Consider the following 25955-nt stretch of genomic DNA (forward strand, 5'->3'; position numbering starts at 1 on the left):
TGAAGTCAACCCCAAACCCGTTTATTATTTGAAACCAAGTTATTACAAAAATATTCCACATCCATAAAACCCCAAGTCCTTGGAAACTGGGCAAACTCAGCCCTTATTTCCGTGAGCGTTTGTGCTCGAGCAGCAACACAACAAGTCTGTTCCGAAGGAACTTGATTTCCTTAGCGTAGGACCTGCAAAATAAATCCTTGAGCTTCTGGCGCAGGACTCTGAGGGAAGGCAGGTTGTGGCAGCTGGGAATGTTCAGCAGGCTCTCAAAGAACTCTTTCCACAGCTCAGCGTTGGCAAGCCTGCAAAAAGGGACAAAAAAGCATCAAAAAAAAAAAGCACTAAATTCAGCTGTTAAAATACTCATTTTCACTCTGCTCCCAGTTAGAAAAGTTGTGACAGGACATGACCTCGGAGCAATGTGGTACTAATATGGGTTTCTAGGAAATCTAGGCAAAGATTTGGGGAATATTTTGGACACCCACCTCCTGAAGGTCCCCTCAGGCTTCCAGACCCCGTTGTCATCCTTGAGGCGCATGTAGGTCCCGAAGAGCAGGCAGTACACGGTGGCTGCCACCCCAAAGTAGTCTGTCTAAACCAAAACCACACCAGCTTTGTGTCAAAAACACACCCAGAGCACTAAAAATGAGCTGAAAACACCCCATGGAGAGGGAGAGGCTCTGCAAGAGGCTCCAGCTCTGGTACCAGAGTCCAATTGTTCGGTGTGCGGTGAGCTCTGAGATTCCAGGCCATCCCTTACCTGGTAGTTCCATGGTTTGTTGGTCAGCATTTCCACGCACTGGAATCCAGATGTTTCACACCTGGCAGTGAAGGCTGTTCCCTCAGGGAAGAGCTTCATGTCGATGCTCTGGCCCAGGTCAATGAGGGTCAGGCCATGGCAGAGCCCATCGATGTCACACGTGCTGTTGTCCAGGAACCTTCAACCAGGACAAGAAACACCCCCTCAGTGTCTCCAGGCTCCCATGTGGTGACACCTGGTGACAACAGGAGACACTTGCCTTTCTCCCAGGATGAAATTGTCAGGTTTGATGTCCCCGTGGATGATTTTGCAGCTGTGCAACTCCTCCACCATGTGAAGGATTTTGACAGCGAAGTAGATGACAAGGGCTTGGGGCATCACCTTCTCTGGGAGCTTCTTGTACATGTTGACGGCATTCTGGAAGCCAGAGACACACAGCACGGATTAAGGCACAGCAGATTCCCAAAGGAGGTCAGTCAGGAGGAGGGAATGCTCTGGAGCAGAAGCTGGTGGCACTCACGAGCAGCGTTCCGTAGTTGTGGAGCTCCCCCACCAGAACGCTGCCGTTGGGGAAGAAATGGGCAGAGTAGAAGTGGATGTAGAGGTGGCGCACGCTGGGGCTCAGCCTCTCCACCAGCTGGGTTGCAATGTAGAACTCCCAGGGGTTGGCAGGTTTCTGGACCTGGAAGAAAGAAGGGGATTTTCCTGGAAAAATCTGGGAGCAGTAAAAGCTGGGGTTCCTCTCAGGTTGGGCTTTGTTGTTGGTTTTTAATGGCAGATCAGGCATCTTCCCTCTTGAGCTTATCCCAGAGTGGTTTAGTTTGGGAGGGAACTGAAAGATGATCCAAGTTCCATCTTCCATCCCCTGCCACAGGATACTTTCCACTATCCCAGGTTGCTCCAAGCCCTGTCCATCCTGGTCTTGGACATTTCCAGGGATCCAGGGGCAGCCACAGCTTCTGTGGGCAACCTGTGCCAGGGCCTGCCCACCCTCACAGTAATTAACCTCAGCTGATAAACTCCATGATTAATCCTCTCAAATCTAGGCTTCAATTCCATGCCACAATTCCACACACACCTTGTGAATCCCTGATGCTCCAAAGAAAGCATAAATCCCCTTTCTCTCCTGAAAAAGTTTCACTTCAGGAGTTAAAGAGGGGCTTTAGTTTTTCCTGAAGGACTAAATGTTGGAGAGAAGATCCACAAAAATTGTGGCCCAGCAGCACTGACCTTGAATATCACTTTCTGATTATTCTGAGGGTTACTGGCATCCAGGATGGAAGCTTGATAGACTTGGGCAAAAGCTCCTTCTCCAGCCAAGCAGTCCACGTGGAATGAGCTGGAACCTTTAAAAGATTAACATAAAATCCTGCTTGCCAACTCCACAGAGGAAAAACAGGAGAAAAAAAGAGAAAAGCACCAGCCCATATGAATTATTTAATCCTAGATCAAATCTTTCCCAACAAATCTCTTCCTGCTAGGAACAGGAGAGAGCAGGAGTGCTGGATGTGCCACACACTCGACCCCAGTGTTTCTATTTTTGCCTGACCCCCTGGAAGCAGTCAAATTCCAAAGGCCATGCCCTGAAAAGTAAACACTAATGTTTAAGTCCCACAGGGATGTTGCAATCCCTGTCCTACAGCTTTTGTTGACATGGGCCCGCTGCTGTTCCACACAAAGCTGGAGAGCTGTGGCCCAGTTTACAGGGAGAACTGGGAAAAATGCCTCATCCAAAAGGCTCGTGCTACAAAAGGCAAACAAACCAACCCCAGGCCTAATTCCCAACCTGAGGCTGAGATAATCTGGAGATACACACACACAAGGAAGCTGAATTCCCACGTACTTCCGAGAGGTTCTCCTAGAAAATGCTTCAAGAAATGCTTGGCAGTGATAAGTTTGAAGGAGCTCTTACCCAGTGAGAGCTGAGCCTTCACTTTGATGAATGGAAGGGGAGATTTCCACTCAAAGTAGTTGGCGTAGGTGTGGAGCGGCTTCGGAAGCTCCGACAAGAACTTGCCAATCAATTCCTTGTCCCAAGGGTTCTCAACAAGGACTTCATGGAAAAAAGGGAAGTGTTTAAGCTCTGGGTGTCATTCCAAGGAGGTAACACAAGCTTGGGCTTGAGAGAGCATCACTAATTTAAAGAAAATAATAAATCAAAACCCCCAGGAGGAATAAGGATATGTGAAGTATCTCTTGATTTTGACGCTCCAGCTTTTGCACCTGCCCAGAAATCCAGAGCTTCCCGAAGTGCACTCTGGAGTATCCATGGCAATGTGCAATCCAGGTACAACCCACACTCATCCCTCGCAGGAATCACGGAATTGCTCCCTCCAGTGCACATTCCCTTGGAATGCAGGGAGGAAAACCAGGGAATGCTGTGTACCTGCAGGTCTCCCGCTCCAGGCTGTCCTGTCCTGCCCTGCTCCACAGGGCATCTCCTGGGAAGGTCTATCCACCCCAAGGCAGGAGGAGTGTCCAGTTCTGCTTTGAGCTGTCTGCTCGTGCAGTGGTTGGGAAGCAGCTGCAGCAATTCCCTGGATCCCAGTCCCTTGTTTCAGGGCCTTACCATGAAGCCCTCTCTGTTCCGGGACGTGTTCGAGAGCAGGGCTATGGATTTAAACAAAATATTAGCAATTATTGATAATGTTATAATAGTGTTATATTATTAATCTTCTGCCTTGAGGGTTTGGCACCTTTAGGGAGCAAAAACATGTCAAATGCCACCGTGGCCAATATGGAGGTGAATAAAATGGAGTTTTCTTAAGAAAATTAGATTTGGTCTAGTCATTTTACCCATTCCCTAATAATTCTCAAGTTCACCAAGAGAAGAAAACAGTGGAGTTTTTGGCCAGTTAATTTTTAATTTCCATGGGGCAGAACTTAAATCTTGGAAGGATTTTTGGGGCATGGTCACCAAACCCAGGTCTATTTACCCCCAGAGTGCTGGGCAGAGCCAGGCTGATACAGTGGAAAACCTTGGGAAACTTACATTAGATCAGCATACCTTAACTTCTTGGGCTTTGGCTGCCTGTGCAGTTCTTCAGAGAATTCCAGATTCATTTGGGGCAAGTTTTCCTTACAGGCTGAACAAAGGGAGAGAGAACAAGAGCAAATCAATGTTTATTTCCCCAAAAGCAGGAATATTTGGAGTATTCTCATCCAGCAGCTCTGAAAGCTGCTGCCACGAAAACCAGAACTCAACAAAGCCTCATTTGAAATTTCCAAGTTAAAATAACAGCTGGATTTCTCCAGGGAGCAGATTCCAAGACTTAAAAGGGGCAGAGCAGCATAAAGGTGCTCCCAGATGGGATTCAGCCAATGTTTGGATATTCCCAACCCCTTGGAATGGTTCACAGCAGCAGCTGGACACACAAAGCCTCTCTTGTCTCTCACCACCTCCTCTAATCCCCATTAAAAATCCTTGGAGAGCTTATGAGCTGCTGTTCCACAGGGAATGTGGACTCAGGAGTGGCAGCAGTGGGAGCCACACCTGGGTGGGATTTGGATTTGGGCAGAAATGGAATCATGAGGCACCAAATTCAATGTTTTCCACACACAATATTCCTTATTTTACCTCTGTCCTGCAAAGGGGGGTGGGAAGGAGCTGCCAGGTAATTAAAGGGTGTGGACATGAGCTGGGCAGCTCGGGCAAAATCCCTGGTGTTGTCTGGACTGGGAGCCAGGGCTTTGTTGCTGCAGGGGCCATTCCACACCGTGTAATCATCCCGCAGGAATTCCGTGGTCCCTGTCTCTTCCTAGGCAGGAAAAAAAAATAAATCAAGATTTAAAATGAAAACATCAAAATGATCCTGGAATATAAACAAAATCCCATGTTTCCATAGTTTCAGACTAGATCTGAATGTTGGTAATAGTCAAAGCCACAGCAAAATGCCAGACCACCAGAAATTGCTGTGAGAGCCTGGAAAAGCCAATCCCATGGGATGGGATCTTTTCTATCCAAGTTTTATCCATCTCCTTGGCTATGGAAGCTGCAAGGTGGCTGCTGGAAGATGAAATGTCTCTTCCTCCCCATAACTGATGCCAGCTCCATACATTTGAGTGGTGGAGTTCTCCATCAATTTTATTTCAATCAACAATCAAAAACCAAAGAAATCCTTCATCCAAAAATCAAGAAATGGGAAGAAGTATCCAGCCTTCAGCAGGCATCATTCCTAGGAATATTATGGGACTGGGATAGAGCAGAGGTGAATCCACCCACTCTGGTAACCTTCCTAAGTGCATAACCCACTTCCAAGGCCAATCCCTGCAGGATCACCACTCACTTCTGCTGCACAGTCAGTCAAGGGATGTTCTCCAAAAGTTCTGGGCTCTTCTGGTTTGCTCTTGTGCTGTGGGATCCTGAAAAATGATCCAAAAACTTTAGAACAACTTTTCCCCAGGAGCTTTCCCAGGCACACAGGTCACAAAAAAGGTTGGTTTGTTTTAACTTGAACTTTAAATTTTATTTCAAGAGCCCCATTTGCAGCAACCTGGGGAAGCTGCAGCAGCTCAGAGCTAGACCCAAATTCTGCAGGGAATGAAGCCTCCCAAGCACTGTCCAAACAGGGAAGTTGTGCAATCCCAGAGCAGCAGCTCCTGCTTTTCTCGTGCCACTCCAGGCAGCTGCCACCAGTTGTATCCTGGCAGAGCCACAGCAAAGTCCCATGGAATGGGATCGATTTTTCCATGATTTTTAAGGAGCTGAGCTCAGCTGCTCCTTTTCCCCTCCTTACCTGCCATTCTCCTTCTCCTCCTCATCCTCAAAGATGGCAAATGCAGGAGTGGCAGGGACAACAATCGTGGTTTTCAAACATCCACCAGGCTCTGAGAAGAAAAGATAACCCCGGTTATCTTCACCCAATAAAGATTATTTACACAGCCACATTCTCCCCCCTCTCCAGGCACGTGATGCTCAGGGCTCCATCCAGCTGCACCTGCAGAATTCCCATTCCAATCACCTTTCCTACAAACTCTTGGCAAGAAGATTTTTCCAGCCCAACCCCAGAAGTGAAAGCTCTCTCTGCTCACTCCTGTAAAGCCTCTGGGTTTCAGAGTGGCTCAGCTCTTGCAGCAAGGGCTGGTGGGAGGTGTCAGTGGGAAATAAAGGATGGAATTCCAGGGACTGGGAAAATAAAGAGCACACACCACTTTTTCTGCAAAAGGCTTCAAATTGTTCCTCACTGTCTTCCAGGGGAGATGGCTCAGGCAAGAACGGTGTTTGGAACATATCCATGAGAACACCTAAGAAAGAAATAAAGGAATAACACTCCCATAAAAAGAAATTCTCAGAGGTTCTTCCTTGTGTAGTAGCCAAATCAAATGTTAATGCCAATTAACTCTAACAGCCTTAAATACCAATTAACAATATTCTTATAATTTATCAGCAGTCAATAATCAATTATTCCTCCCTCTTGCATTTAAACACCTCAGACAACCAATCAGACTCAGGAAGGGCCAATTTGGCCAACACACACTTGGTCATGGCCCTTTTTATTCCCTATCCAAGGGGAGATTCCAAGTTTCCTAAGAGAAAATTCTCCTTTAAGTCTCAGACTTTTTGAAAACTTAAATATTTGTAGGACTCATGAATGTCACAGGATCTTTTTGGTTGTTTTTTTTTTTTTTTTCTCTTCTGATTTTTATTCAGCTCAGCATCAGGCAGATCTGATTGTGAACTTCCAAATTAGTGTCTTTAGGTCTTCACATCCCAAACAGGATTCCCTGAAAAGGCAGCTTAGACAACACACTCCCAAAGAAGCCTGGCAGTGATTTATCCAGGAATTGATGGGATGTGGCTGCTGGGATGTTGTTAAAACATCAATTTCCGGTCAGAAGTTTTGGGTCACCCAGATAATCCCAACAGAAAATTAATGATTTAATGTCATTTTCCTCTTTGAATGGTGCACATGCCCACCCCTGAACAGCTCCCTTGGCTACAAAAGGCTCCACTAACATTCCCAGGGAAGATCCCAGGGACTCCAGGGGAAGGAAAACTTCATTCCAGACCTTACCCAAGGCTTCCTTGGTGTGGACTGTGGGTGAGGGCTGCACCTTGAAGGGCGTTGTCGCCCCCACTGCTCCTCCCAGAGAGGTGTTGGGGGTGGCTTGGGAAGCATTTCCATAGGCAAAGGAGGAATTCCCAACTCTGGAGGCTGGAAAACACAAGGGCAAGATCATTCCTGAAGGAGCCTGGGATTGTTTACGAGCATTCCAGCAAAATATTAGTGAGGGAAGTAAACAAAAGGAGCAGCAGCGACGTGGAATTTGGGGGGAGATTTTGGCTTGTTCAGAGATTTGTGTGGCAAGCTCCCAAGGGAGGCTACCCTGGAGGGCAAGAGGAACCTGGGACAGCTGGGTGGCTTCCAGGGAATCCATCTGCAATTCCCAGGAATGCTCTATCCTGACACAGAAAGTGAAGCAGGAGCCAGCGAGGACAAACAGCCATTTCCAGCCATGCTCCAAAAGGAACTGCTGAGAGCATGGGAACAGGGACTGGATCCATGCTCCATGGAAGGGATAGAGAGACCCTGCACAGACATGCAGGGATGGAGGCTGGGAAGGCAGGAAGCTTTGCCAGGGTTGGAACTGGTGTCCACATGCAGTTAATGATTCCCAGCTGGGAACAGCCACACCAATGGCATCAGTCTCCATCCAAGGGTTCCTTACCTTCCTTCACATCCACAGCAGGAGTTAATCCAGCGGATCCTTTGTTAGGGGACCTTCAGAAGAAAGAGTCACAACATTACCTTGGAATAAAGGCTATTTAAATCCCATTTAAATCTCTATTTCAACCAAGTGAGAGGTCCTTTAATAAAGATCACCCTGGAAAGTTTCTCCTACAGCTGCCAATAACCTGGGAGACAGCAGAGAATATTAAAATACATTAAAAGCTCTCCTAGGACACAGTTTGCTTCCAAGGAATTCCAGAATATGAGTGAACAAATGTTCCCACCTTGGCCAAGTCCTCTGAGCCACCCTTGCTTTGCCAGCCTGGGCTTCTCCCTCTGCCCCCCCCATTTTGTGGCCAAGTCCCACAGCAAAAGTGCAGGAGAGAAATACCAGCACTTTTTATCTTTCTCTGGAGAACTTGGAGTGGGATCTGCAGGAGCAAAGCACTTCCTGGTTTTTATTCCAGGCATTACACACCAAATTTCCTCTTACTGCAATTAAACCACAGGATAAAAGGAATTAAACGTGGCCATGAGGACCAAGTTTGATCTAAGTTTAATAAACAGTGGCTTCAGTCAGGTATTTTTTTCCAGAAGGGGAAGAGAGGCTTATTTTTAGCTAATTCTCAGTGTGGACCTGAGGACACAACTGCAGAGGGGGAGCCTGGTCACACTCACAGTTCTCCTGCGCTCCGAGGCAGAGCTGGGTTGGGATGAGCCCGTTCCTGGGCTGGAGCAGCACTGAAGGCAGGGTGCAGCAAACTCTTCTGGAGCTCCCCAAGCTCTGCCCGAGCTCCAGCTGGGTCCTTTGGTGCTTCCCAGGGGGAGGCAGCTGGGATGTGGTTGCCAAGGGGCTTCGCTGGCCGCAGGGTGGGAGCGGTCGCTGGCGGTGCCTGGAATTGGGGCTGCTCAGGCACCAGAGCTTGGCCCTTTGGCACATCCAGCCCTGGAGCAGGTGCCATCCAGCTCCCTGGGGTGTGAGATGTGCTGGGCCTCACAGGTGGGGGCACCTTTAGGGATGAGAAGTGTTCTGTGACACCCAAATTCCCCCCCCAGATGCAGCCATTCCCATTTTCTCTACCAGCTCCACGTGACCAGAATGTAACAGAACCTTTAGGTTCCCCCCCAAATACAGCCATTCCCATTTTTCCTGTTAGTTCCACATGCCCAGAACCCGAGAAAACTTCTAGCTGCATCTCAAACTAGACTGTGGAGAAGCAAAGCCACAGTTCAGGGTGAAACCTTTAAAATCTGGGTGTTGCAAGTTGTGCCAGGTTTCCACGCTGGTATTGCAGCCTCACCCTCCAGAGTGGGTTAAGAACCAACAGCATGGCTGGATTTTGTGGGATAAGCCCAGTTCCTGTCCATCCCAGAACCCACTCACCACCCTCTGGTTTGGCTCAGCTGCTGGTTCCAGTCTGGTTTCCTCCAGGCTCCTGGAGAGCTGGGTGAGCTGGTCCAGCTTCTGCTGCAGGGCTTGGAGCTCCAGCACTGCCGACTCCTTTTTCCTCATGGAGTCTTTCTTCTCCTCCTCTGAGGGTTAAACAGTGAGATTAAATGAGTATTTGTGGTCTGTATGACCACAAACAAGGAGATTAAATGGATGTATGTGGTGCTGATGGCTCACTGTGCCTCCTCAGGAGAGACACCACTAATGTGCCATCAACAAGAGAAGCCCAAGGCATGAGCTTAACCAGGGAACAGCCCTTTGGAGAGCTGGAAAAAGGAGGATACCCAGTGCCTGCTGCTTCCTGAGGAGCTCATATTTCCTGAAGTATCTCTTGGCCCTCAGCTCCTCGAAGGAGAGCTCGGAGCCCTGGCACAGGAGCAGGTTCTTGTCGTACATGGGCACCTGCTCACACCCGGCAGCGCCCGACGGCGGCTTCGGCGCGACCTCGGACTTGGAGATGTAGGTGACGTAGTTCCTGGGAGGGAAGGGCCAGGGTTGGGGGTTCATCCCAGGAGACAGCTGGCTTTCTCACAGTGGGACTTGGAAAGGACCACCCAACCACTTACACTTCTTTTCCAGCAGCACAGGATTGAGAACCAGCAGCTTCTGGAGCCTAAAGCAGGGAAATGAAACACAAAAAAATGAGATTAAGTTAAGATCAAGCAGCACAACTGGCACACAATCTGGCTAATTTGCTAATACTATTCCTGTGATTCTGGGAATGTGTCAGGCCACTGGGTGTGTCCCAGTGCTTCCCAGATGAGATATTCCTATGGAGATGTGATGCTTGCAGCAGGAAAACAGCAGCAATGCCATCTCCATATCAATTATGCATCTCATATCATGAGACACACCAGAACAGTCAGTCTGCCCCATTCAGCCAAGCTCACCAACCCAAACTCTACACAAAACATCTTTCCCAAATAATTCATCATTTACCTGAGTTTTGCAGGGATTAGGACTTGAAGCACCTTTTGGAGGAGCCATTTGATTTGCAGCGTGGGAAGTCTGAAGTGGTTTTACAATAGCAGCGTCTGGGACAGAAAATATAATGTCAGTATTTTCTACTCATTAATGAGTAAAAATTGTTTGCTTCTTTGTGAATTTTGATTAACCTGAAGCACTGGAAAATTAATAAGTTGTTTTGAACACATTGTCCTTAAGAATTTTTCACATAAAGAGGGAAAATAAACTGATTTCTATAGGGAATTTGGTTTTTTCAGTGACAAAACTCACTCATTGAGGTAAAAAATTCATTTAGAGGAGCTACAGATCAAACAGGACTCTTCATCCTCACCTTGCAAAGGAGGATTCCAAGGATCATAACTCTGCAGGGAGCTAAATTGCAAGAAAACCCTCAGTTATTACCATGAAATCACCCGTCCCTCACCCTTCCCCACCTCCCAGCAATCTTAGATTTCCTTGTACAATCATGCCACGAAATGCAACATTGAAAAGAAAGATTTTTACTGTGTATGGACATCTCCACAGCTGCAAAACTAAAAAAGCTTTCAAGAGGCAGCAGGAAAATAGAACTGGGTACTTGTTTTATATTATGTTTTACTTTTAGTTTTTTGCAATTAGCTTCCCAGAAGTAAATGCTTAACTGCAAGACTCAGCTCAAGGATGTGCTTCGCTCTGGGAAATTTTTTTTAATATACATCCCAAAACCCCCAATGAATATTCAACGGCAAAGAAACATGATTAAGTTTAAACCTCCCTTTACCAAAAATAACAACACTGGAAAAAAATTAAAAAAATTTTAAAAACCCCCAAAAATATGCCACCCATGGTTAATTACAAATAATTATGCTAACTGAGGAAGTGAGTAGGAGAGGTGCAGAGTTACCAGTGGAGCTGCTGCAGGTTCTCCCGGGGCTGTGCCTGGTTGAGGAGCCCTTTTTGGAGCACGGCTGCTGCTCCCTGCACGTTTCCCTCCTTGAGCAGCAGCTGAGCCCAGGCCAGGTAGAAATCCGAGCTCTTGGCCCCGATGCCCTGCCCGTGCAGGTACTCCAAGTACTGGCACGGGGAGGAGATGAACTCTGCCTGCGGGTGCACAAAGCCATCAGCACGCGCAGCAACATCGCAGGGAGTTGCAGACAAAATAAAATACATTAGGATTTCTTCATAGGGAAGTATCAGAGAAGTTAAGGCAAATCTCTCCGAGCTAAAAAACCCACACTTTTGCTTTTCTCTGCTCCCCCTGTCCTGCAGAGGACCGGAATTCCCGAGGCCCCCCACTCCTCCCAAAGCTCCCTGCAGTCCCAGAAGTGCGGCATGAGGAAATCGGGATCATTTCATTCCCAGAAAAGAGCAGCTGCACGCACCAGCTTGAGGCAGTAGCCCACGAAGCGCGGGTCCTGCTGGTAGCGCCTGTCGCTCACGAACAGCTCCACCAGCTCCTCCAGGAGCCCGGGCCAGCGGCTCTGCTTCTCTGGCAGCGGGAGGCATCCCTCTGCCCACCGCAGGTACCTGCAACCATTCCGGAGTCAGCTCCGGGACAGGGACGGGACAACCCCAAAGGGGTTTGGGGCAGGCCAGGCCCACGGCTCACCTGTCCCACGGCTCCAGCGGGTCGGGCCCGCGGTAATTCCGGATCTGAGCCTCGTAATTCCTGCAGGGAAAACGCCGGGGCAGGCCGGGATCAGGGAGGGTGGGAAGCGCCCGGGGCCGGCGGAGGCTCTGCCAGCCCCGCGGCGCCGCGTGGCCACGGCAGCCGCACAGCTCCGGGGGCCGGAGCACCCCCCGGTCCCGTTCCCATCCCGCTATCCCGCTCCCATCCCGCTATCCCGCTCCCATCCCGCTATCCCCTCACCGCCGGCACTCCTCCATGCCCAACCGCTCCCGCCGATTCAAACTGGCCGCGCGCGGCCCGCACCGCCTCCCCATTGGCCAGCGCTCGGCCCGCACTGCACCCCCATTGGTCAGCCCTCGGCCCGCACTGCACCCCCATTGGTCCTTGGTTCCATCAATCACGCAGGAAACACCGCCCTCCGTGCAGCTCCCGCCGCGGCCGCTGGGCGGCGCGCGAGGCCGAAGGGACATGAGGGAGAAAAGGAGGAATTGGGAAAGGGAAGGGCCGGGCACGGCCCCGAGGGCGGGGAGCAGCCCCCGGCCCTCTCCCCCTTCCTCATTTCCCACCTCCGAGCCCCGCACGGTATCACGGAGCGGCCGCAACCCTGTGCCATCATTAATTGCGAGATACTCCATGTTTTTTTTCCAAACTGCTGAATTTATTGTGCTGAAGAGCTGCTTCGTTCAGCGCACACCGCTCCAGAGCTGCGTATAAAAGTGCTGCGATACAATTCCAGTTACAAGGAGTAGTTATTCCATAACATACTGCCCACGGCACCGTCCCTGTCCGGGCGCAGCCGGAGACTCCGACTCCTGCCCACATCCCAGAGGTTTATATGAGACTTTACATGAAATAAAGCTCCTTTACAGGACAAAGCTGTTTGTTCCCACCGCGTAAGCCGGGTCCCACGCGTGGGAGCAGCCAGGGAGCACCTGGACAGCCGGGATCAGCCCCATTCCCTGATCCCCCCTCACGCCGCGCTCTCGGAACTCGGGCTCTTGGGAACAGCCGAGGCGGGAGACAAGTTCAGGATCTCCTCAAAGGAAGGGCCTTCGTCCTCCAGGGGTATCTCTGCCTCGAACATGCGCTGGAGCAGAGCGTCCACTGTCCTGTATCCTGGTGGGACAACAAAATGCCCTATAAGCACCAGATGTGCTCCTCTGGATACCCAAAAACAGGCAAGAAAATCCCCCAAAATACACTGCCTGCTGTTCCACCCCATCTACTTTAAGTACTCTGAGCCCTTCTTGAAGGTAAAGCCGTTATTTAGGATTTTAAGCCTTTCTATTCCCACACAAAGAAAAGCTGAAGTACAGCAAGAAAGCCAGGAAAAGGAGGGGAATAGTCACCGAGCCAGGGGACAGGAGGATATTGTCACCCCGTGATCCCAGGCAGCAGGAACGCAGAGCCCAGAGAGGGAGGAGAAAGGAAAACAGGTGTCTTGGCACAGCAGGACCTCGGCCACCAGGGCAGTGTCTCCAGAGGGAGGTCACTGGAGACAAGGAACACAGAAGGGCTGAGGTGGGAGAGGAGGAGATGCTACAGAAGTAAAAACAAACAACAAACATCACACGTCCACAGCTGTCCCAAAGCTTCCAGGTGGGGCTTAGCTGCTTTTACAGCCCCAAGGGAGCAGCAGGGATTGGGAGTTTCCCCAGGAACAGCTGGGAGCCTTGGGCCTGGACACCCTGGAGGCTCACACTTACGTTTGGAGGCAATTTTGAACACCAGCCCTTGGCTCTGTGGCTTGGTTCCACCCTCGAGCTCATGCTCCGCACTCTCCATGTTGTCAAGGAGCTGTTCATGCTGGAGCTCATCCCTGCAGGCAAGGGCCAGGAATCACCCTGGGAAGGGGTCACATCCCACCCTGGGGGCCCGGCAGTGATGGGTTCTCAGTGGGGCAGGACAAGCACCAGCCATGGGGTTGTTTTCCAGCATTTTTCCTGTCCTCTGGGCTGGAATTCCCAGCTGGAAGAGCCATGGGAGGCAGCAAAGCCAACACCAGTGGCCTTCTACTGGCACCTAAGCCAGCAGAGGAGGCAGAACTTCAAGGCAGGGGAAGAGGAATCTCCATTTTTCAGGAAGATGAGCAGAACTTTGTGACAAGGAAGGGGAATGTCAGCTCACAGCTCGACACAGAGGGTGGCTTTCCCTCACCAGGGGTGCCAAACTGGCCACATGCAGCTTGGCTACATTTGGGGGCTTACTCTTGAACTCCCATTCCCAGCTCCTGGATTTTCTGCTCAATGGCAGTTTCCACTTCACTCTTCTCCAGGGAGTACTCCACAAAGAAAGCTTCCAAGATGAAGGACACGAAGATACTGAAAGAAACAACGAGCAGAACTGAGGCAGCATTTCCTCCCTGGCACTGACTGTCCCAGCGTGCCCAGGCTCATTCCCCAGTGCTCCATCCCCTCCAGGCCAGAGCAGCACCCAGTGGGGACAAGAATGCAGCAGATCCCTCCAGACACATCCCACCCAACTCCAGTGGGTGACCCCAGGACCCACCAGCAGTGCCCTGACAGGAGCAGATCCCCTTTTCTGTCTAAAGCAGAGGAACTTAACCCCAAAAAACGTACTTGACAATGATTATCACCATCACAATGTGGAAGGCGATGAAGTAGAGCTTGGCAGGCTGAGCTGTCACGTTGGCAAATCCATTGGCAAAGAGTGGAGTGGGAGTTAAGGGAAAAGAGGAAAGGAGGAGCTGAGGGAGGAAACAGAAACCCAGCAGATTTCCCAAGGATCCAGCTGGGAACGTGCCCCACAAAGGATATCGTGCCACTGGTTGACCACAGTGAGCTCCATGAGGACGATGAAGGACGAGGCAAAGTTGTTGAAGTTGTTCTTGCAGTACTTCCCACGGGCAAATAGGGAATCCTTGAGAGCTGGATTCCCACATTCCAGGGCGTGAGGAGCATTCGAGTTGGCTGGGAAGTACTGGATTTTCCCATGGAATAACTCCATGCCAATGATAGCAAACACACAATACACAACCTGGGAAGAGAAACCCCATCACCTGCTTCTCCAGCAAGCTGCAAGCCCCAGGGCAAGCTCAGCACCCCAGCAGGGTTTCCAGTTTCCACAGGCACAGCAAAGGCCTGGAGGGCAGCACAGACTCCAAGAGCCCCAAGCCACCCAACAGCAATCACCAAGCAGGAATAATTAGCCAAGAACTACAAATACACAGATAGGAAATATTCCCAAATCATAACAGAAGCTCATTTTAGGAAATCATCTGAAATCCATGTTTCTCATTCAGCCTCTTGCCCAAACCATGATTTGATTCCTTATGATGCAAAGCCCAGGCTGCCAGAACACCCCATGGATCCAAGGAGGATGTCCTGATCCAGGAAAAAGCAGGAATGCAGCCCTTTGCTTGCACAATGGCCACGACTCAAACGGATACTTACAGTTCCAAGGGCCTGCCATCCAGGGAATTGCATTTATCCCCTTGGAAACAGCATGAGTGTGAGATTTTTGACACACTTCTGTGAAACTGCAGTGCTTTGAGCCAAGACACCAGGATTTCTTACCAGAGTGAGCCCACCAAAAGTCAGCATGGTCGGGACGATGTTTATCAGGGTGTTCATGATGACCTGGAACCTAGAGAACCCACGCTGGTTATTGTCACACCCCGGCCACCACGTGCTCCCCACGTCCCCAAAGAAAGCCTCCAGGGAGGCTGCAGCCACTGGGCTCATCCCAGGCAGGCTGGGACAGCCTTGGTCAGTGCTGGGCACACAGAGCACCTCCTCTGGCATAGACCAAGCCCTCCCCAAAAACCACCTCCCATCCCACTTTCCTCCTCACCTCTGAATGCTGTCAACAATCCGGATCAGCCTGAGGACTCTCAGGATGAACACAATGTCCAGGATCTGCTGGCTGTTGTACTTCATGGCTGAAAAAAGAACAAACATTTTTATTATGAAAATAAAGCCGGGAAGTGTTTAGATAAAGTTCTTTTATTTGTTATTATGGTGTCCTTGTTAAACACTATAACAGGGAGCTAAAAAAAAAACAACAAAAAAAAAAAAAGAAAAAAGAGGAAGACTGGGTTAGTTCTTAGAAACCCTCCAGAAATTCCTTGTCCTGGTCACAAAGCCTCTCCAGCCTGAGGTGCTGGCAGAAGGCTGGGGAGGACACCAAGATTCCCAAGGCATGCAGGCTGCTCAAGCTGCACTTACTGGACTTGAGGGTGGCATTGAGAATCGTTGCAGTCAGGGCAGCAAAGATGATGAGGGTATCAAACCTGGCACGAGGGAAGGCACTGCTGTTAGATTTTGGGGGACAGGGAGGACAGGAGTGGGGTTTAAACAAGGATGACCCCTGCTCCTCACATGAGGGCCAGGCAGCTCTGGGTCAGCTCAGACTATGGGCACACGGGAGAGCTTTGTCACAACATCCTCTGATTCACCTTAAACACACCCTGGCACAGGAGTTTGGAGCCTTTCAGTCCTTGAGGAGCTGAGCACAGCACTCACCACACTCCACACAAACTTCCAGCCCACTCACCAGTTCCAGAACTGGGTTTTGCCAAAGAACTCCCTGGGTTCATAAGTGTAGACCTTCAGGAGGATCTCGAGGATGTACAGAGCAAGGAACACCCACTCTGCATAGGAAATGTAGGGGCTTTCCTCATCCAGAGCAATGAAGACAGCATTTATCAGGATGATGGCATCATAAGTCCAGACAAAAGCCCTGCAACAACCAAGAGAGATCAGTCTGCAGCTCCCAAGAAGGTCAAAGTCACACAGTTATTTCAGAAGCTCTTTGCCTCCTCTCTCAACAATTCTTTACCCATCAGTTCTCCTCAAAGAATTCTTTACCCAAAGTTCTTCTGAGAATTTTGGGGAGCCACTGAAGAGTTTAGTTTTGCTCTTGAAGTCCAAGACAGAATATGGTTAACAGGTCCAGGGAAATTATTTTCTCCCACCTACTTGGTACTGGTGAGGCCACACTCGGAGGTGCTGGGGTCCCCAGTACCAGGAGGCCTGGACACAGAGCTGGTGCATCAAAGGGTCCCAAAACTGACAGAATGACAGGACAGTGGAATGTGATGTGTTGGGAGAGCTGGGGTCGTCCAGCCTGACAGGGAGAAGGGTCAGGAGCAGCTCCTGTGCATAAATACCTGATGGGAAGGTGCAGGGAAGATGGAGCCAGACTCTTCTCAGTGATATCCAGTGGAAGCACAAGAGGCAAAGGGGCACAAGTTGAAATTCAGGAACTTCCACTTAAAGAAGTTGCTTGGGTTTTTTTTTTTTTAAACCAGGGGCGATCAAGCACTGGAAGGGGTTGCAGAGAGGTTATGGAGCCTCCATCCTTTGGGGATACTCTGGACCCAGCTAGGATAGCCCTGAGTACCCTACTGTGGCTGACCTTGCCTGGAGCAGAGGGTTCCACTAGCCCATCCCTAGATGTTCCTTGCAACCTCAGCTATTTTGGGACCCTGGGAAGGCTCAGAGGCGAAAGAGAGCTCTAGAGAACTCCCAGGGCTGATGAGGCAGCAGGACACAGCTCTGCAGCAGAGTGCTGAGCTAGGAGCAGCTCCAAGTGCAGCACTTTGGTTCTGCATGGCACCACACAAAGCACAGCTTGATGTCAGCAAAACCCAGCTCAGGGAGCCTCACCCACAGCCACAGCTGGTTCCTCCATGCTGCCCAAGGCAGGCAGGAGCAGCAGCAGAGCCCTGAGGGTCTGTCCTCCCCAGCAGCACAGCCCAGGGCCGTGCCAGAGCCCACCTGTGCCTCACGACGCCGCGCAGGAGCCGGCTGGGCGCGGATCCGTACAGGGCGGGCGCCCAGCGCGCCAGGGGGTGCCTGCGGATCCTCAGCGTCACCACCTGAATGTTGAGCAGGTCTGCCAGCTGCACGAAGGACTTCTTGTCTGCAGCAGAGTGCCAGCGTCAGCCCGGTCTCATGGCAAACAAACTCACAAATCCGAGCCCACACGAGTGGCAGCCATCTGGACTCCTCGGTCTCTGCTCCCAGCAAAGCCAATCCCAGAGTGGTGTCCACCACAACAGGCTGAACTTGGAACTCAAGCAGCTTCTCCACCCTGTTCTTTGGGAATTGGCTTGAGCCACGGGCCAACAAGCACCACAAACAGATTCAGAACAACGAAACTGACCCATCTCTCCTGATATTCCTGCTCCCGAGGACTGTGTGAGAAGCCACATTGCATCTGATAACAAGGAAGGCTTTCTACATCCTCTGCTGAGAACAGGAGGTCCCACATCCCATGGAGAGCTTGGCTCGATGCCAAATGGCCATAAAGGGCCACTCAGTGTGTGGGACATGGGCTACAGCACAGGCAGCAAGAACAACCTTTTGGGACTCCAGGAATCTGGAGGGAAACTGGAAGAGGGGCCTGGAGACCCCATTCCTGGGGGTGCTCAAGGAATGACTGGAAATGGCACTCAGTGCTCTGGGCTGGGTGACAAGGTGGGGAACAGGCACAGGCTGGACTATCTTGGAGGTCTTTTTCAACCTCAGTGACTGTGATTCTGAGTCCCTCTGGGGCCATTACAGACCAAAAATCCCAATGCCAAAGCCCTGGAAGGATCAGGGTCCTGGCTCCTCCCCACTCCCAGTGCTCACCTACGAACCCTTTCTGCTCATCATCCGAGATGCGCAGCAGCAGCTCCCGGTGGGAATTGCTGGTGTCAGGAGCCACCAGCTTGACCAGCTGCTTCCACCGGGCTTCCCGAACCACGAACTGCTCTCCCTCCTCTTCCTTCAGGAGGTTGAAGGCCTCGATCATCTTGCGGCGCTTCATGTAGGCGAGTTTACGGATCTCGTTCTAGGGAGAGCGCCGGGAGTCAGGCGGCTCCAGGTGCCCTTCCCCCTTTCTTCAACACATAAACTCATTTTCACAGCACAGACATGCAAAAAGAGACCCAGGGGAATGGCACTGGACACAAAGCACAGCACAGTTAGTGTGTGTGTGGTGGGGTGAGAAATGGTGTCTAACAGGCAGCTGTGGGTTCTCCACACCGAGCTCTGGAAGGATCAACAGATTGCTGGATGCTGGGACAGCACTGAAAAACCGGAAGGAAAGACAAAGGGCAGTGTCAGACAGGAAGGAGGTGACAAAGATCACGGGATCTGCATGGCCACACAAGCAAAGAGGATGTGCCCACACATGCTTCCCATCCACAAGTGAATCCTGCTGAGAGCAGGGGTGGGGATCCTCTTCTGCACATGACTGAGCAGAAGGACATCCAGCACTCTGCTTACTGAGAAATCTCCAACCCCCTCATGGAGCACCCAGGAATTCCCAGCTCTCCTCCTTTGATCCCAAGTCTCCTACCCATTTTGAGTAGAACAAAAATTCTGATTTACTCAGCCCTCCCATTTCCAGTTCCCTTGCTCCCAGAGCACATGCAAAGATGCTGTGCAAAAAACAGTTCCCTGCATGGAGACAGCATTCCTGAGCTAGGACTAAGCCTCCAAGATAATGCAGAATGAGCTTCTTCTCTGTGGGAAACACCATAGAATATTTAATTCAATGCCAACAACAGAACTCCCAACAACCCCATGATATGAGAAGTGGGTCTGTGCTTGGTGTTTGCAGAACACCAAAGGCAAGAAGCTCTTTCCCCTTCTCAAAGCTTTCCAAGGGAAAGACAGAGGCTCCTGACAGAGAACAGCAGGAAGCCACTGGCCAGCAGCCCCTCCAGGCATTACCTTCAGGTGTTTTTTGTAGTTGTTGTAGACCACAGCCAGGAAGAGAGACATGAAGATGTAAGTGTTGACGATGACGAAGGCGATGAAGAACAGGGCGTACCAGGAGCTGAAGTCAAACGCTGGCATCCTAGAGAAGGGCAGAGGGATTGCTGCTTGCCAGACTGACAAAAGTGAATCCATGAGAAAAAAGACTACTATGTGGATTTCCAAGTGCTGTTTTGGACTGCCAGACAAAAGCCAAAAACTGCACTAGTTCAGTTAGAGAACACTTTTCTTCTGCTACGTTTTCATCCTGGCTTGTCAGGCCCCGACTGAAGGGGTGCAGAAGACAGCACAGAGATGAAATCTCCGCCAGTGCAGCCAAATTTAAGAGCAGACATGAGGCAATACCTCAGCCAGATGCTATTTTTTGGCCTCAGAGCCTTGCTGCAGTCACATCTGCTTTTCCACTTGCTCTAGGACGAGCAGCATTTTATTTCTCAGTTTAAATTCCCAGGGTCGCTGCACCATCGCAGTTGTGCTGAAGGTATTTCCAGCACATGGATGACTGAGCCCTTCCTCCCTGTCCTACTCCTGACAGCACCTTCCCAGCCCAAAACACAATGGGAACCCAGAAGAGACAGGGATGAAAAGCCCAACACCCACAGAACTTTAACTCTGCTGTACAAATTAGAGGCTGCACAGAGAGCCCTGAGAGCACTATGAGAGGAAGAGATCTGATCATCCACATGTGACATCCATACATGACATCCGGGCTGTTGGCTGTTGTCACCAGCACGTAGAGGTCAAACACAATCTCCAGGTAGTTTCTGAAGTAGGGCAAGCCTTCTGCTGTCTGGAGATTCCTAGGAGCAAGAGGACAGCCTGGAGTTAAGCACTGGGATCACGTCCCACAACAGGAGCAGTGCTTGCATTCCCTAGGAATTGCTTGGAGCCTGCCCAGAGTATCCCAGGAGCAAAGGAAGTACCCACACCTCTCTCCAAAGAGCTTCAAGGCCATGAGGGAGAACATGAGGAGGCTGAACATGAAGAGCAGGAAGACGTAGGTGATCTCGGGCAGCGTGTTGCGGATGCTGCGGAAGGCCCTCCGGATCTGCGGGGACAAGGGAAGCGTTCAGAGGCAACGTGGCACTCCTTCTTCCCCTCACCATCCCACCTGGATCCCACCTAAACTGGGGTGCAAGAATCCCAGGCCTTTCCTCCTTGTTCTGCAGGGGGGATCCTAGAAGGAAAGACCCCAGCTACAAATCACAGTGAACTCAGGAGCCAAGGGACAGCCCAGGGCACTGCTGAGATGTTCTTGCTGCAGGGAACCAGTCAGGGACAGAAATCCATCACTCCAGGCCACAAAACACAGGCTCTGAGCCCAAATGTTGAGCTGCTCCCTCCCCCAGGCCTCCACATTGCAGTTTATTCATTTGTAAGTCAGGATCAGACCAGTCTTGGGCAGCAGGACAAAGATCTCTCCATGCTGAGAGGAATCAGAGTCCAAGTCTGGACTACAGGATTGACACTTGTTTACTCAGAAGACTTCCAGAAATCAGTAACCTGGTCCCTGACTCAGGGAGAAACACAGTGGTTTTTTTCTGTGGTACTGTTTGAATCCACCCTTTTGCCCACCTCAAATTATTGCTTCAGGCCACTTCTAAAACAAACCTTCCCTCACAGGACCCTGAATTCTGCCATAAAACCTTTCTGCTAAATCCCCTGGATTGTGGAAAACAGCAGGCTGTCTGCACAAACAGGGCCCTGGACATGCCACCAGACCTTTCTTTACCTGGCGACTCTCTGCGAAGTTGATGAGGAAGATGGGCCTCACAATCCTTGACCACCGGATGCTCCTCACCTCATACAGCCTCAGCACCCCATAGATGGCCAGGTCTGTCAGGGACAGCTGTAGGAGAAAGGAGGAAAGCTCCCAGAAGTAATGCTGGGATGTGTCTAGACAGTGAAGAGTTTGTTGATACAGCAGAGGTGCACACATGACAGGTTTGTGAGAGCTGGCTGTTTTAGCCATGGCTTACGTATGCCAGGTCTGGGATCCCAGGAAAGCAACATGAGGGGAAAAAAAACCCCAGCTCCCCCGGGCCCAACTCACCAGGATTGCCACCATGATGCAGATGTTCTTGGTGTCCTTCCAGAACACGTTGTGCAGGGTGACCTTGGCAAAGTGTGTCAGCCGGCCGAGGAACACCAGAAGGCACAACACCTCCAGCACTGACGTGGCCTGCAGGGAGAGCAGGGCTCAGCCAGCACAACCAGGAGCAGCAAAATTCCTTTTTGCACAATAAAAAAACAGGCAGAGCAATATTTTCAGGCTTCCTTTTGCAGAACTCCCTGCCACAGGCAGGTTAAAGCCAGCAAGTCTGTTTGCTTAGGACTCAAGGAGTACATCTTTCACAATCACACTGGTGCAGGACAAATAAAGGCTGCAGAAAAGTCTGGCCTAAAGTAAAATTTGGCTTCTACTTTCATGCATGAGGACTGGACTTGAGTCCCAAAGAAGGCTGGAATTGGTCTCTGAGATGGAGAACAGCAACATGACTTTGTCCACAGTCTCATGGGCCATTGCTGGTGGCCACAATGGCTCCTACAGTCCCTGGCCAGCTCCTGTGCTTTTTGTCCCCATTTCAAACAGATCACAGAATTATAAAGTCACAGAATCATTTGGGTAGAAGTGGACTATACAGATGATCCCATTCCACACCGGCCATGGCATGGACACCTTCCACTATCCCAGGTTGCTCCAAGCCCTGGCCAACCCGGCCTGGAACACTTCCAGGGATGGGGCAGCCACAGCTTCTCTGGGAAACCTGTGCCAGGGTCTTACCACCCTCACAGGGGACAATTTCGTTCCAATATCCCATCTAATCCTGCCCTCTTCCAGTGGGAAGCCATTCCCCCTTGTCCTGGCACTCCAGGCCCTTGGAAACAGTCTTTATCTTTCTTGTCGGCCGTTTCAAGTACTGGAATAGCCAATTAGGTCACTCTGAAGCTTCTCCAGGCTGAACAACCCCAATTCTCTCAGCTTTTCCTCACAGCAGAGCTGTTCCACCCCTCTGATCAACTTGGTGACCTTCTCTGGACTCACTCCAACTTCCCATGTCCTTCCTGTGCTGGGGACCTAGAGCTGGATGCAGGACTCCAGGTGGGGTCTCACCAGAGCAGAGATGAAAGCTGTCCACAAAAACATCACCATCCACTGTCCCCTGACACCTGTGGCAACCACTCTGAAGCAAGAAGCCCTTGCTGGCTGCAGCAGCTGCATTTGCTGCTCCTACACCACAAACTCACCAGGAAGGGGAGCGGATACACAGCAGGATCCTCAAACAGGGCAAGGGACAGGTTGAGGAAGATGAAGAAGTAGGTGGCTGTCCGCATCATCCAGTGGTTATAGAGGTGATAAAGCCTGGGGGAAGAAGGCACAGGCACCATAAATAAAGGCAACAGGGCACATCCCCAGGGCATCACCAAATGTGTCCTGGAAGAACCGCACTTGCTGTCCCAAACAAACATTTTTGCCAGCAAGGAATTTGGCAATTTGCGTCCAAATCAGTCTCAGAGCTGATGGATGCTATACTGCCTTTCAGAGCAGGGTTAAATACCAGAATATTCGTTATAGTAAGCAAAAAATATTTAACTTGGTTCTGCCACTCCAGCACGTTCCACACAGCTGCGGGCTGACCAAGCCTCCCACACTCCTCATTGCCCCAGAGGCTTGGAAGACTTTGTGTTGGTTTTATTTTCTCCCCTCCAGCAAACCACAACTTTTTAAAGTCAATTTCCCATCCTCAGCATACAGATGTGCCGAGCCCCGTTACAAGCATTTCAGCTGAAGTCCAGTTTTTGGCACCCCATCCATCCACCCCTCTTAGCACCCCCGACTTTTCCTGTTGCTGTTTGGTCACGGGTGCTGCTGGCTCCCCACAGGTGTGGCTGGGGTGCATCCCTCCTTACCTGACGGCCTCCGGGGAGGTCTTGAAAGGAATATTCCTGTTGTACTGCGCATCGGAGACAAACGCCGCTGCCAGCAGCAGATCCTGGGGGAAACACAAGACGAAGAGGGAGAAGAGGGAGAAGAGGGAGAAGAGGGAGAAGAGGGAGAAGAGGGAGAAGAGGGAGAAGAGGGAGAAGAGGGAGAAGAGGGAGAAGAGGGAGAAGAGGGAGAAGAGGGAGAAGAGGGAGAAGAGGGAGAAGAGGGAGAAGAGGGAGAAGAGGGAGAAGAGGGAGAAGAGGGAGAAGAGGGAGAAGAGGGAGAAGAGGGAGAAGAGGGAGAAGAGGGAGAAGAGGGAGAAGAGGGAGAAGAGGACGAGGGTGCCGCGGGGCGAGCCGCTACCTGCGCTGCCGCCTCGGCCATGGCGCGGGCGGACGCGGCGCCTCCCCGGCCCCGCCGCCTTTAACGGGGCCGGTCCCGCCCCCGCGGCGGCGGAAGCGGGAGCGGGAGGCGGTGCCGGGCCGGGGCTGGGAGCGGGGCCGGGATGGTGCTGGAGGCGCTGCGGCCGCGGGTGGTGCGCTGGGCGCTGCTGGCCGCCTTCGCCGCCGGGGTGGCCGTGGGCTGGCAGGCGGGCCGGGCGCGCCGCCGCTTCCTGCGCTGGCGGCAGCGCTACCTCCAGCGCCGCCTCGCCGCCGCGCAGGAGAAGCTGGAAGCGGCCTGAGCTCCGGGCTGCCCCCGGGCTGCCCCCGGCTGCGGGCTCCCGGCGGCTCCTGCGGCGGATTCGGCTCCTCCGGACCTGCGGTGGGCGCTGCCTGAGCCGCTGGAAACGCGTGAAGCGCTGCTGGGGAAGGACAGCGTCCCTGGGATAGCGGGGCTGCCGGCTGGACAGCGTCCGTGGAATAGCGGGAAGGACGGCATCCGTGGAATAGCAGGGCTTCTGGAGAAGGACAGCATCCCTGGAATAGCGGGAAGGACAGCATCCGTGGAATAGCAGAGCTTCTGGAGAAGGACAGCATCCCTGGAATAGCAGAGTTTCTGGAGAAGGACAGCATCTATGGAATAGCAGGGCTTCTGGAGAAGAACAGCATCCCTGGAATTGCAGTGTTTCTGGAGGACAGCATGCCTTGAATAGCAGTGCTGCCAGAGAGGACAGCATCCACAGAATTATCAGGACTTCTCTTCTGCCCTTCGCAAAGCAAGATCCCAAGCTGTGTCAGACTAACCGAGCAAAGAGCTGAGGATGTGCAAGCAGCGATCCCCAGCCGGGAATGGACTGCTCAGGGAGGTCCCCGTCCCTGGAGCTGTCCAAGGAACAGCTGGACGTGGCACTCGGTGCTCTGGGCTGGGTGACAGGGTGGGGATCGGTCGTGGGTGGCACTCGGTGGTCTCGGAGGTGTTTTCTAAGCTCAGCGATTCCATGATTCTCGGATTTCCATATTCCAAAAAAGGGCTGTCTGCACTTGTCCAGCTCTAAGCCTGCTGCTCTGCCCTTGCCAGGCGGCGCTGCCAACACAATAAACTAGCAAAAGTCATCGCATGGTGCTCCTAGGTGTTTATTTCTGGAATAAATGTGAAAACGTGCCCTATGGGCACATGCAACAGGTCCCATTATGGGTGTGCATGGGGACAATTAAGTGGTGAAAGCTCTTGCGTTGGCTGGGTGAATGAACAAGTGAAAATAAAGGAGTAAGAATTCCTCCTGTCACTTTGGATGATGAATTGTGAAGGTAGCTGTAGCAAATTCCTTCTTCCCATTGCTAGAGAATGCCGGGAGGAGGAGTGCTGGGGGATTCATTGCAGGCTGCTGGTTTCCAGAGGTATTCTGGAACTCTCAAATCCATGGGGGAGAAAAAGCACTGCCCAGAGCCCCTTAAGGCTTGGTCTTGATCTTGGAGCCCTTTCCCAAAGTTAACAACCAGACTGGGTGGTCTCCAGGGGCTGGGATCACAAAGCGCAGATCGGCACCTCGGGGGTGCGGGGGAGCTTTCGGGCCCGGAGCGCTGCCGCCCCGCCCCGGCCCGTCATCGGGCGGCGCCGCGGCTCTCCCGTTGCCCGGTGACCATGGCGGGGCGGCGGGCGCGGGGGCCGCTGCAGCGGGTGCAGCGCCGGAGCCGGGAGCTGCGGGAGCAGGTACCGGGGAGGTGCCGGGCTTGTACCGGGGCCGGTCCTGGGGATGTACCGGGGAGGTGCCGGGGTTGTACCGGGGCCGGTGCAGGTTGTACCGGGGCTGTACCGGGGCGGGTGTCTCGCTCCGGCGCTGACCGCCCGCTCCCCGTTGCAGGTGGAGGCGCTGCGGGCGGAGAGCGCGGCCGCAGCCCCCGGGCAGCGGGAGCCCCTTCGGCTGAGGTGAGGGCGATCCCGGGCCCCATCCCGAGCCCCGACCCTCGATCCCGGCGCTGCCCTCGGCCTCCGCTCTGCTGCCCTCAGCAGTGGTCCTTCCCTCCATGCCTTTTCTCTCCCAATTGTTCAGCTTTCTCCCTGTTTCCTCCATGCCTTTTCTCTCCCAGTTGTTCAGCTTTCTCCCTGTTTCCTCCATGCCTTTTCTCTCCCAATTGTTCAGCTTTCTCCCTGTTTCCTCCATGCCTTTTCTCTCCCAGTTGTTCAGCTTTCTCCCTGCCCTTCCCTCTCCTGTTTTCCAGGCCGGCTCTTTCCCAGCCCTCTGGTCTGGAGAAGGGAGGACTGAGGGGGGCTCTCACCAATCCACATAAATATCTCCAAGGCAGTGCCAAGGGGATGGTGCCAGGCTCTTTCCGGTGTTCCCAGCAGCAGGATGAGGAGCAATGGCCATAAATTAAAACACAAGAGCCACTTCAACACGAGGGTGGCAGAGAATTGGAAGAGCTGCCAGGGAGGGTGTGGAGTTTCCCTCTCCGGAGACAT

The 25955-nt window shown here is 52.0% G+C and overlaps 3 protein-coding genes across 9 annotated transcripts in view; 2 read left to right on the plus strand and 1 right to left on the minus strand.

Moving 5' to 3' along the window:
* Nucleotides 1-23624, minus strand: BUB1 (BUB1 mitotic checkpoint serine/threonine kinase). Its single transcript, XM_064415511.1, has 41 exons — nucleotides 23478-23624; nucleotides 23099-23181; nucleotides 22436-22550; nucleotides 21240-21368; nucleotides 20919-21035; nucleotides 20116-20234; nucleotides 19885-19986; nucleotides 19142-19268; nucleotides 18053-18254; nucleotides 17195-17339; nucleotides 15969-16154; nucleotides 15641-15705; nucleotides 15267-15354; nucleotides 14990-15059; nucleotides 14867-14906; nucleotides 14033-14450; nucleotides 13661-13774; nucleotides 11433-11492; nucleotides 11206-11350; nucleotides 10728-10924; nucleotides 10176-10216; nucleotides 9818-9912; nucleotides 9445-9491; nucleotides 9163-9353; nucleotides 8813-8961; nucleotides 8107-8438; nucleotides 7427-7479; nucleotides 6772-6912; nucleotides 5906-6001; nucleotides 5494-5584; nucleotides 5044-5119; nucleotides 4335-4515; nucleotides 3765-3843; nucleotides 3144-3367; nucleotides 2670-2810; nucleotides 1988-2103; nucleotides 1278-1439; nucleotides 1017-1174; nucleotides 758-935; nucleotides 483-589; nucleotides 1-299 (listed from the first exon to the last, which is right to left on the minus strand). The coding sequence occupies exons 1-41, from the start codon at nucleotides 23496-23498 to the stop codon at nucleotides 104-106; spliced, it is 5397 nt and encodes a 1798-aa protein (XP_064271581.1). The 5' UTR covers nucleotides 23499-23624; the 3' UTR covers nucleotides 1-103.
* MTLN (mitoregulin) lies at nucleotides 23550-24607 on the plus strand. The gene has a single exon (XM_064415510.1). The coding sequence runs from the start codon at nucleotides 23620-23622 to the stop codon at nucleotides 23794-23796; it is 177 nt and encodes a 58-aa protein (XP_064271580.1). The 5' UTR covers nucleotides 23550-23619; the 3' UTR covers nucleotides 23797-24607.
* NPHP1 (nephrocystin 1) overlaps nucleotides 24288-25955 on the plus strand; it is a 12419-nt gene continuing 10751 nt past the window's right edge. For 4 of the 7 annotated variants that reach the window (XM_064415497.1, XM_064415498.1, XM_064415500.1 and 1 more), the window contains exons 1-2: nucleotides 24298-24429; nucleotides 25357-25421. In XM_064415497.1, the coding sequence (XP_064271567.1) occupies nucleotides 24316-24429; nucleotides 25357-25421 (179 nt within the window). In that variant the 5' untranslated portion in view covers nucleotides 24298-24315. Of the gene's footprint in view, nucleotides 24430-25098; nucleotides 25206-25356; nucleotides 25422-25955 lie in introns of those variants that run through there. The other 3 variants (XM_064415499.1, XM_064415502.1, XM_064415501.1) reach the window with 3 other exon arrangements.

Source organism: Passer domesticus, chromosome 3 (assembly GCF_036417665.1).
Source record: "Passer domesticus isolate bPasDom1 chromosome 3, bPasDom1.hap1, whole genome shotgun sequence".
NCBI lineage: Eukaryota > Metazoa > Chordata > Aves > Passeriformes > Passeridae > Passer > Passer domesticus.

Excerpts from the sequence above, each read along its gene's own strand:
- MTLN (XM_064415510.1), top strand. The coding sequence starts at position 23,620 with ATGGTGCTGGAGGCGCTGCGGCCGCGGGTGGTGCGCTGGGCGCTGCTG.
- BUB1 (XM_064415511.1), bottom strand. The coding sequence starts at position 23,498 with ATGGCCGAGGCGGCAGCGCAG. Across the intron at positions 21,036-21,239 it reads GCATCATGGTGGCAATCCTG|CTGTCCCTGACAGACCTGGC; the intron begins GTGAGTTGGGCC and ends TTTCTCCTACAG. Across the intron at positions 1,175-1,277 it reads ACAACTACGGAACGCTGCTC|AATGCCGTCAACATGTACAA; the intron begins GTGAGTGCCACC and ends TCTGGCTTCCAG.